General features: G+C 39.8%; 1 protein-coding gene across 1 annotated transcript; it reads left to right on the top strand.

Moving 5' to 3' along the window:
* Window positions 1-8,907: 8,907 nt before the first annotated feature.
* On the top strand, window positions 8,908-11,217 carry LOC133303882 (uncharacterized). The gene is made up of 2 exons (XM_061503851.1): window positions 8,908-9,210; window positions 9,325-11,217. Exons 1-2 carry the CDS (start codon window positions 8,908-8,910, stop codon window positions 11,215-11,217), a joined length of 2,196 nt encoding a protein of 731 aa, XP_061359835.1.
* The last annotated feature ends 297 nt before the right edge of the window (window positions 11,218-11,514 follow it).

Here is an 11,514-nt window from a genome sequence, read left to right as displayed (position 1 = left end):
TATAAAGACAAGGGAAGAATTAGGAGAATCAAAACAGTGTCCTATTATGTCATTTAGGTACTCACTGTAACAGAAGATTGAAAGCTATTCGGAATTTTACCCAAAAAAATAAGGCTTCAATTCCAAAGAAAACCCATGAGAACCAAAATGGAGAAAGAAAGAGAAAAAGAGGAGGGAAAGAAACAGATATGCAAACTTCTACAATAGATAAATGATAACAGTATGTGACATGAAAGAGACAGGGTTGTTCATCCATGATGGCCATGATGACATCAATGGATTGTCCATGAGATTCTGTTAAAGAAGATCAATTAATTTTCAAGATCTCACGCTAATTAAAACTGGTAATTCAAAAATCTTTGCAAAGGAAATATATATAGACAAATCAAAATTCAGATCCTGTAAGCAAAAGAACACTAATGTTAGAGGTGTAATATAAAATTTTCATCTTCTTTTCACTCAATAACTCAAGATTTTAAGATAGTTGATATATGTCATGCATGACTTCTTTAAACTTGAAACCTGGACAATACACAAATGCTAAAATTTAACAATTTTATTTTTATTTTTTTTACCTGATCTCGAGTTTGTGCCTCTGAGGAATTGCGACTCTCAGGAATCAAACTCACTACTTTTTGGACATGTCAAATTCTTGATTTAACCAGGTCGCCACTAGACTAATAACTCTTGAGTATAAAATTTAACTCTTTATCAGAATAATAAGATCTGGATGGATTGAATTTTAGATTGTTTAGTCATAGAAGCTATAATAACATGAACTCATCTCAAAATCTAAAACTCCTAGATGAAGAAGACACAGTGAATGGTTTTATATATGTTACATATTCAACAACTAAGACGTTAAATTATTTCCTTCTTGATTGCACATTTGCACCTTGGAGGAAATCTTATTATAGAGGAAGCACTAGGAAATTGAAGATGAAACTTTCAAAGCACATGATAGTCTTATCACGAACAAATGTCCATATTTTAAAGCCTCCTATGGCAAAAGGATGTACTCAGATCCTAGCAATTTGAGGAAAGTACTCGAGATATTGAGAATCTACAATGACTTCAGCAATGGAATATTTACTTTGTCACATTTGAGCATCTTCCTCAGATCAAGCAATGGTTTATATTATGTGGATGTAACTCACCTGTGCTGTGAGCCACACACACATATATTTGTGTGTGCATTATAAACAGTGCTCAGTGAATCCAAGGAAGAAAGAAAAGAAAGATTGGCAATAAATTAACTCTATTCCAAACAAAGACATGATAAAAGAAAGAAAGAAAACCCCAGGAAGTGAATCCAAGGAAGAAAATCATATAGTAAATAGTCAAAGAGATAAGGAGTATCTTAGAAAATCCAGAAAATATAGACCATCGTCATGAACCCTAAATACAAAACAACCACTACCATGAAAAAAAAAAAGAAGAAAAAGAAAAATAGAATGGGGGTAAGGAAGCCCTACTCGATAAATTAAAACAAAATTATTCTATGGTAATTCCAATGCTTAGGAGTAAGAAGGGCTCAATCACCAAAGCAAAAATTGGATCTTGAAATCATGAATGAACTTCACCGAGCCCCACAATCCCTAACAATGCCTAAAGCTTATTCAATTTCATCGTAACACAACAAAACACCATACACACACACACACACAAAGTAGACAGTTATGCAAATATAGAGAAAAGCCTGCAAACTCAGATTTAGAGAAAAACAAGGAGATAATAAGAATCTCTTACTCACTAGCTAAACCCTTTTTTGGGGATTGTACAAACAAGCAAAGAAAATCCCAATGGCCGAAAAATAAGCATATATAGAGAAACACAAACTAGGGTTGAATAGATGAATTAGGGTTTTTTGGTTCATGCGGCCAACAACTAGGTGAAACTGCCACATGATCCGATCTTTCCTCAACAAAGGAGGGAAATTGAGATCATGCTGGCAGCTTCAACTAGTAGTGGTCCATGATCATGAAAGAATAAGAAAAATTGTTTCTACAAGCTGATTATGGTACTGAGAATTAAAAGGAGGTTTAATTGCTAGGGTTTGGTTTGAGAAGAGAGTAGGAATGGCTGCTATTATATATAGCAGAGTTGAGGAGATAGAACTGTGTGTGAAAATTGGAGGTACATCTTTTTCCCTTTGTCTTTTAATAAGTTATCTATAACTGATGGAATATTATGGGAATTCTTTATGGTACAAAAAGAAATTATTGAAAACAAATTACAAAGAGGTAAAAAGTGGTCCCTAATGGAGCAAATTGAATATTGTCACGCCAACAATACACCATGCATTTTGCAGACACGATAGCGAGTGTTTTCTATATATATATATTGCAATAGCATTAATAACTTTTAGGTTGGGTGCTAAGAAAGTGGGGGACCCTTTTCACTCTCTCTCTCTCTCTGTGTGTGTGTGTGTGTGTGTGTGTGTGTGTGTGTGTGTGTGTGGGGGGGGGGGGGGGGGGGGTTGGATTAAAGCAGTAAGCATTAGCCAAAGAAAAAGGATGCATTTATTTAACGCGAGGTTGGCTAAAGTCGTAATATTAGTCCCAGAATGGATGAATTGTCAAAAGAGTAAGTGTTCGAATCCGGGAGAGAACTTTTGGATCCGAGCTGAATAATTATCACACCACTTAATTCAAGATTAGTCTCGTATTAGTGTGGATTCTTTCTCCGTATGAGTCGTGGAGATGCTGGGAAGACCCTGACTCATCCCAAAAAAGTAATTGAAGTCATAGAATATATATATATATATATATATATATATATATATATATATATATATGACATTTTTTCTGCAGCGGCTACAGAGAGCAGTTATCTGCAGCTGACACAGAAAAGTGAGCAGTATCCGAGCCGTATCCTAGGATCTGGAGCCGTATCCTGGCTTGTATGTGCAGCAGCTGCAGAAATAATTTTGCCTATATATATATATATATATATATATATATATATATATATATATATATATATTTCTGCAGCTGTTGTGCAACAATTAAATACTTGCCATATATATACTTGAAAGCATTAAATGCGGGGAATCATAACCATACACTTGTCTAAACCCTATATATATATATGAAAAAAGGGTTCGCTTTTTCTACATTCAATGTAGATAACTTATCTACATTGAGTCTAAAACGACGTCATTTTGAGGCGGAAATCAAAGTATTTTTGTAATTATAATTTATTTCAGGGTTATAATAGTCTTTTCCATTTCATTTTTTTTAATTTTTCAACCCAAAACGACAATGTTTTGGGAGCGAATGTAGATAACTTATCTACGTTCACTTTAGAAACGTTAAAGCCATGAAAAAATATTTCTCTGGCAACTTGAGATAAGTTTATCTCCGGCCACTCCAAAACTACGTCGTTTTCTTTATTTACTCCTTATATTAATTGATTCACCTTTGAATGGTTATGATTTTCTTTTTTTTCTCTTCCTTTGTCACCATTGATCCATCTTTGTACGGTTATGATTTAGTAGCCAGAGATAAAATTATCTCAAACATATTGAGAAACGATAAGTCCATATATATATGTGTGTGTGAGGTGGGAGGGGACCATTTTGCATGGCTTGGCTACATATGTAGGCAGCATTACTAAACACCTCACACATCAAGAAGAAGTAAAAGCATTTCACTCCAACAAAATTAAGCATCTCTTTCTCTCTCACACACACACTCTCTCTCTTCCAGAGTGCACCCATACACATCCTATAAGTTAAAGATCATTATGTGTACACTCATACATTGCTACTCTCTTGCGAATTTTCCATTTGTTGGGTACATGTTTCTGCTGCATCTGGTTAGTGCCAGATGCATACATACCATTTAATGGAAACATTTGATACTGGTGATTTGGAAAACGACTTGTTAGTTAGAAAATCACTGCTGTCTAGAATCCTTTTTCATTGTTATAGTTGGATCTAGTGACATGATAGATCTAAAGTATATATGTCATTATCTAGTTTATAGTGCAGGAGTTTTATATGTACTTCTTTTTATAAGGGCAAGGGTTGGAGGAGAGGATATACTTATACATACATATACAGATACCATTTATAGAATATATTCCGTTTTTTATTATTATTATTATTTTAGCATCTTGGACAATAATTTAACATTGGATTAATCAAAGATTAAATCCGTCATTAATTACCCACGTATGTTCTAATGCTGATGTGATCATTAGTTCATACAGATTATATTCTCCGCGTAAATAAATACTTACCAAAAAAAGGCAGCGTTATACTCACAAATTTGTGGAATAAATAGATTAGGCCAGTTCTGTTCAACATTCATGTATCATCGTCATGCATCTATGTTACTATTTTCTTGCATGTGTTTTGTATTGTTTAATCAAATTCAAAATCATTAGGAAATTGATTAAGTGTAAATATCCTAATTTATAAAATTTAAATTCAAAATTTTTATTTTTATTTTTTTTTATTATTATTGTTACATGGGTTAAATTGCCTTAATTAAGAAACATGAATTACACTATTCAGTATTAATAACAATATATTATTAAATATTATTTTGGACCATGGTTTTGGGCCCAACTTGAGGTTTATTCCCTCGGTCTTCACAATGAGATTGAGTCTTAACCACACCATACACACCCTCCCACTAACTCCAATACACCTCATCAAGAGGAATGAACATACCTCGCACATGCAAGTGGGACTGATTAGGGTAGCGGTTTTGAGGTCATGCATTGTAAATTAGGGGAATCTCTTACATCCTATATAAGCTTTTGCACCATTGTTGTCAAGCTCTTGTTTGCAAACTTCTGACCCCTAAACACATACACTCGCCCTTTACTCGGCCTATAGTCTGACATCAGCACCTTTAGTCCAAGCTACTTGAACCCTTTTCCTCCATACTTTGAGTTCTCTAACCCACTGAACATTAATCATTTCACTCCCTTCGCAGGTTGACATCTCATTTCCAAATCCACCTCAAATCAAATATTATTATAAATTGCCTTTCACAAACACTTTTTTATTAATAAATATTAACTATTAAAAGGACAAAACCTATAGTAGGGTCGATTATACGCAATTTTCCCATGTATTTTCTACAAAAAAAAATTGTTTCTAGATTCTTGAAACCATGACCTTTCGGTTAAATACAAAATCAAAATTGATAAAATTCTTCGTTACCGTTTCAAGATAGTTAATTGCATCAAAATTTTAATATAATAATCCAAAAGCGACTTATACATGACCTAAGCGTTTCTACAATTTCAAAGTATTTTTTTGTTTAAAACTTAAATAAAAAATTATCAAAATATTACATATAAGATTCGTTAAAGACTTTGTTATGGACCCATGTAAGCGGCCCATCATGATAAGCCCAACAAGGGGCAATCCAAGATATGAATCAATACTAGTCATGGATAGATATCCATCAAGGATACTAATCCTAATACGACAGCATAGCAAGCAGGCCTGAGCCCTTACTAGAGGCACCAAAGGCCCATCCACGCTACCCACATGTAACCTCTATAAATACCAGGTAAATCCTAAAAGTACGTTACACTCTCTCTCTTACTGTTATGCTGTCACTGTGCGCACACACACACACACCCCATTGGCTAACGCCGTTATAGTATCATATGCACAGTGATCTGCTTGACTCAAGGGTATCTCCTTCATAGATACCTTGAAGAGGGCACTAGACCCAAGATAAACATACCAGCCTATTAAGCTGGACATCTCTGTCCCAAAGACAGAACATTGGCGTCGTCTGTGGGAAATTCTTCTTTGAATTTGAAGTTCCCACCAATCTGATAAAGGATGGCAATCCAGACAAGGAGCAGTAGCCAACAATTACCCCGGAATCAGAACCAACCGCTGGATCCAGTTCTGGAAGAGGTAAATCAGCCTCAGAACCAGCTAGGAAACGACGTGGACTATGACCATGTCCAGGTTGATGATGACATCTTGGACACTGCGTCCACTCCAGCGTGTCATGATAGGAGGGCTGACACAATTATTGCTCTGGTAAGGAACAACCCTCCCCAGTATCCTGGGGATCTTGCTGCGCGTATTGCCCAATCAGCCGATCCAGATACTCGGCTGGCTCAGAACGCATTTGCTGCGATCATGGAGCGAATTGCAGAGTTGGAAACTCGTAATAACCTGCAACGACAACAAGATTTTCGGACGATACGAGAGGAAAATAATAGGGGAATGCGAGACCTGGAACAGCGCTTAACGCAGCTGAATGGACCAGGGGCAACAGAAACTGAAGGTCAGCCTGCCAATGGCCGGGAAGGAACTCGCAACTTGATTCAGCAACACCGGGTTCCTGAGGTGGAAAATCGCGAAAGGCCCAACCCGGCGAACGCAACGAACCCGAACCTGGGAAACCAGACGGTTGATGGCCAAAATGCTCAAAACCATCTGGCATAAGCTAACCGCCAGCCGGACCGGGATGGGACCCATCCCAACCCAAATGCACAGATTCTCCGAGGACGTATGGAATCTGGCGGATACAGAAGGAAATACAGCAGGGAGCAGTATAAAAACAACCCCGTTATTGGTGAAATATTGAATGCTTCTTTCCCGGAGGATTTCGACTCGACACGCTTGCCAAAGTACGATGGAAGTCAAGATCCACATAGATGCTTTTGACACGGACATGTATATTCGAGGAATTGACAAACCCCTCATATCCTGAATATTTGCCATAACCCTAACTGGGGCAGCGCAGGCATGGTTTTCAACTCTTCTTCTAATTCCATCGGATCGTTTGAGTTCGAACAAAAATTTCTCTTACACTTTGCGACCAGCAAAAAACATCCAAAGTCCGAGTTTGCACTTGGAAAGATACGACAGCAACCTGGAGAAACCCTCCAGAAATACCTTAACCGGTTCAAGGACACTGCATTGCAGGTCCCCGGATTACAAGAGAATGTCCACGTACACCTCATTGTGGCAGGTTTGGATGGTGCATCCAGGCTGGCCAAGTCGGTCTATAAGGACCCAGTGAAGACGTTGGAGGAATTCCGAACCCATTCGAAGAAATACCTCGAACTTGAGCAAATGGAGATTGCAAATGCGCAATCTGAAGAGGGCAAAAGAAATAGCCCAAGAAGAAGAAGCCCGGCGCCGAAAGGAAAATAATGAGTTGACAGTAAGAAAAAAGATCCTAGGGCCAGAATCTCGGATACCCAAGATCGAGTTGGAAGGTATGATAAATATACACCATTGAATGCGTCACGCTCTCAAATCTGGAGAGAAGTGGCAATGACGGAGATGAAGAAAGTAGACAGACCTCGGCCCATATTCGACAGAGGAGGTCTGGATAAATCCAAATATTGTGCTTTCCATGATGGACCGGGTCACACAACCGATCAATGCTGGGATCTCCGAGATATTGTGGAGAAATTTATGAGAGACGGACGATTACGCCAATACGTGATCAAAACCCAGGGCTCCAAAAAAAGGAAGTCAAGAAACAAAAAGAGAAGTAAAAGCCCGGTTCCTGAAAAGAAAAACAAGGATGAAAGAACCACAAAGATGATTCCAACCCTGACGAATTCCCGGAAGCAAAATTCGAGTGCAACGTAATCAGTGGAGCCCTTCGAGGAGGGGGCGATACTGTAAGTGCAAGAAGGAATTACTTGAAGGAGGTCCTTTCAATTCGGGACCGTCCCCAATTCAAGGAAGACCCGAGCAAATCGGATCCTCCTTTGTTGTATTTTACAAAAGAGGATATGCATGGTGTGTTGCCTGGACATGTTGACAGACTAGTCATTGCTGGAACCCTGGTAAACTGCCGGGTTAAGAAGATTTTTGTTGATGCAGGGAGTAGTGCCGACATCATATTGTGGGACGCTTTAAAAAAGATGAACCTGGATGAGGAGGACCTCAAACCTTGCAAAACAACTTTGATAGCTTTTAATGGAGAGCATACACCTCCTAAAGGCTACATAGACTTGAGGTTGATCTTGGGAACAAAAGAAGCGTTCAAATCAGAACAAGTAAGATTTATAGTGGCCGACTTCCCATCAGAATATAACAATTTTGGGAAGACCAACTATACACCAGTGGGACATGCTGGTTTCCACGAAACACCAAAAGATAAAGATGCTAGGCAGTAAGGGTGAAATAATTACTGTTTGTGGGGATCAAAAGGAGTCCAGGGGATGCTATTTCGACACCGTCAAAGATAATGAAGATGGACATACAGGTCCACCCCGGATTCATGCAGGGGATAAACAAGGCAAGAACACAATTCTGCACCACTCCAGGAAGCCTGTTAATGTGGTCGAACTCGACATGAGAAGAAATAATACCGAGACCCGAACCTGATGGAGAGCTAGAAAACCTCACATTGGGAAAAGAACCTGGTCAATTTACCCGAATTGGTAAGACCATAGATCCTCAAATTAGAGAAGAATTAGTCGATTTCCTCAAAAGCAACACGGATGTGTTTGCTTGGAAATCGTCTGAAATCCCGGGCATCGATCCCGCCTTCTACTGCCACAAGCTGGCAGTTTATCCTGGATCAATGCCGGTTTCCCAAAAGAAAAGGAAGTTGGGACCAGAAAGGAAACAAGTTCTAGAAGACACGTTAAGGAGCTGTTGGATGCTGGGTTCATTCGGGAGATACAGTACACAACATGGCTTGCGAACGTGGTGATGGTGAAAAACCAAATGGGAAATGGAGAGTCTGTACTGATTACACGGACATGAACAAAGTTTGCCCAAAAGATTCTTATCCTATGCCGAACATAGACCAGCTGGTAGACAACTCGGCAGGATTTCGTTTATTGCCCTTCATGGATGCCTACTCGGGGTACAACCAGATCCTAATGTAGCCGGGGGATCAAGAAAAAATCGCCTTTATTGCTGAAAAAGCCAATTATTGCTACAATGTAATGTCATTTGGGCTTAAAAACTCAGGGGCAACCTATCAGAGGATGATGAATAAAGTTCTTGAAGATCAACTGGGCAAGAATGTAGAAGTATACATTGACGATATGATTGTAAAGTCGTTTGATATGACGAATTATGTCCAGAATCTCGAGCAGACATTTCGAAAACTCAGGAAGTACCGTATCCGTCTAAACCCGGTAAAATGTTCATTTGGAGTCCCAGCTGGGAAGTTTTTGGGTTTCATGCTAACCCATAGAGGAATTGAAGCTAATCCTGACAAATGCAAGGAAGTGCTTGATATGAAAGTACCATAGAATAAAAAAGAGGTTCAGCAGTTAACCGGTCGATTGGCTGCGTTAACCCGGTTCCTACCGAAGTCTGCTGAGAATGCCCTCCCATTCTTTAAACTATTAAAGAAGGAAGCAATAGAAGGCTGGAACCCGGAGTGCCAAGCCGCGTTCAACAATGTCAAGAAATGCTTAGCAACTCCACCAGTACTCTCAAAGCCAGATCCAGGAGATATTCTAATCTTGTATCTCGCTGTGGGGGAGGAGACAACAAGTGCTGTCCTGATCAAGGAAACTAATGAAGGCCAAGAGCCAATTTATTTCGTCAGTAGAGCCTTACAAGGTGCAAATGTCAGATATCAAAAGCTAGAAAAGGTGGCTTTTGCTTTGCTGATTACGGCCAGAAGATTAAGGCCATATTTTCAGGGGCATCAAATAATAGTCAGGACTAATCAGCCTATATGGCAGGTGTTTCATAAGCCGGACCTGGTAGGAAGAATGACTAACTGGGCAATTGAGCTCAGTGAGTACGACATAGCATATGAAAGTCGGAAGGCCATCAAGTCACAAGCTCTGGCCGACTTCGTAATGGAGCTAACACCGTTGAACCTGGAACATGAAGAGTCTGGGGGTGCATGGAAGGTCTACGTAGATGGATCCTCCAACAATAAAGGAAGAGGAGCTGGGATCATACTAGAAAGCCTAGGAGGAGTAACAATTGAACACTCCTTAAACTTGGGATTCCCGACTTCGAATAATCAAGTTGAATATGAAGCTCTGATAGCTGGTTTGATGCAAGCTAAAGAACACGGAGCTAGAAAGGTACAAATCTTCAGTGACTCACAATTGGTGACTTCGCAGATAGAAGGAAAGTATCAGGCTAAAGGTCCTCTACTAATAAAATACTTGAACAAAGTTCAAGAAATAATGGCCGGTTTTGATGAGGTGCAGGTTACTCACATCCCTCGATGGGAGAATAGCCGAGCTGATATCTTGTCAAAATTAGCAAGCACCAAGAATCCGGGTAACCACGGAACTGTGGTACAACAAAGCATGACAATGCCGAGCTGCGTAATGGTGATAACCTCGGCAAATGACTGGAGGAAACCCATAGTGGATTACTTGGAAAAAGGAATATTGCCAGAAGATCGTCTGGAATCCAGAAAGCTGGTCCGAGATGCGACACAATACATAATTGTGAATGACCAGCTATTTGGAAAGGGTTTGCACATCCCTATGCTTAAATGTTTAAACTCGGAAGGAGCAGAATATGTCCTCGCCGAGATACATGAAGGAATCAACGACCATCACATGAGCGGCAAAGCTCTGGCTAGAAAGGCCCTTCGAGCTGGGTATTACTGGCCGACAATGGAGGCAGACTCTAAAGAACACGTCAAGAAATGTGACAGCTGCCAGAAACATGCCAAATTAATCATTTCACCACCTGAAGAGCTGAAATGCATCTTGGCTCCATGGCCCTTCTTCAAATGGGGAATGAATTTACTGGGACCCTTTAAAGCTGCTGACGGGAAACTTAAGTGGTTAATTGTGGCTGTGGATTACTTCACAAAATGGATAGAAGCAGAACCAGTCACCACAATCACCTCGGCCAGAGTGCAAAGGTTCTTTGAACGGAACATTGTTTCCAGATTTGGAATACCAGTCGAGGTGGTCACTGATAATGGAACACAGTTCGCTGATAAAAGATTCCGGCAGTTAATGAAAGACCTACAAGTCACACATCGCTTTGCATCTGTGGAACACCCACAGTCGAATGGGCAAGCCGAAACAGCCAACAAAGTGATTGTGAACGGTCTCAAAAAACGAATGTTTGATGCTAAAGAAAGCTGGGTCCAACAGCTATACTTTGTCCTATGGGGTTACAGAACAAGTACCCAAACTGCAACGGGAGAAACCCTTTATCGACTAATGTATGGATGTGAAGCCATGATTCTGGTGGAAGTTGGAGAACCCTCTTGGAGAAGGATGAATAGTCTTGGACAAGGCGAGCAACAAAAACAGTAAACTGCTTACTGATGAGTTAGACTTGTAGATGAAGCCAGAGTTACAACTCACTGCCGGGATATGATGGCCAAATAGCAAACAACGGTCAAGTATAATAAAAAAGTGAGACCAAGAATCTTCGAGAAAAATGACTTGGAACTCAGGAGAGCAGACATTGGCAATAAGAATGCCTGGGATGGAAAGCTAGCCGCAAACTGGGAAGGCCCGTACCGGGTTAAAGAGAAGCTCAGAAAAGGAGCTTATGTCCTTGAAACTATAGAAGGCAAAGGAGTTAAAAGAACCTGGAATGCGGATAAG

The sequence above is a fragment of the Gastrolobium bilobum genome, unplaced genomic scaffold, assembly GCF_033153095.1.
Source record: "Gastrolobium bilobum isolate Gb01-03AN ecotype WA unplaced genomic scaffold, APGP_CSIRO_Gbil_v1 utg3122, whole genome shotgun sequence".
NCBI lineage: Eukaryota > Viridiplantae > Streptophyta > Magnoliopsida > Fabales > Fabaceae > Gastrolobium > Gastrolobium bilobum.
This window is presented reverse-complemented; position numbering and strand designations above follow the sequence as displayed.

What these genes read in the sequence shown, in the direction of transcription:
- LOC133303882 (XM_061503851.1), top strand. Translation starts at nt 8,908, where the DNA reads ATGTCATTTGGGCTTAAAAACTCAGGGGCAACCTATCAGAGGATGATG. An exon ending in AGGAAGTGCTTGATATGAAA is followed by an intron (nt 9,211 to 9,324) that starts GTACCATAGAAT and finishes CTATTAAAGAAG; the next exon opens with GAAGCAATAGAAGGCTGGAA.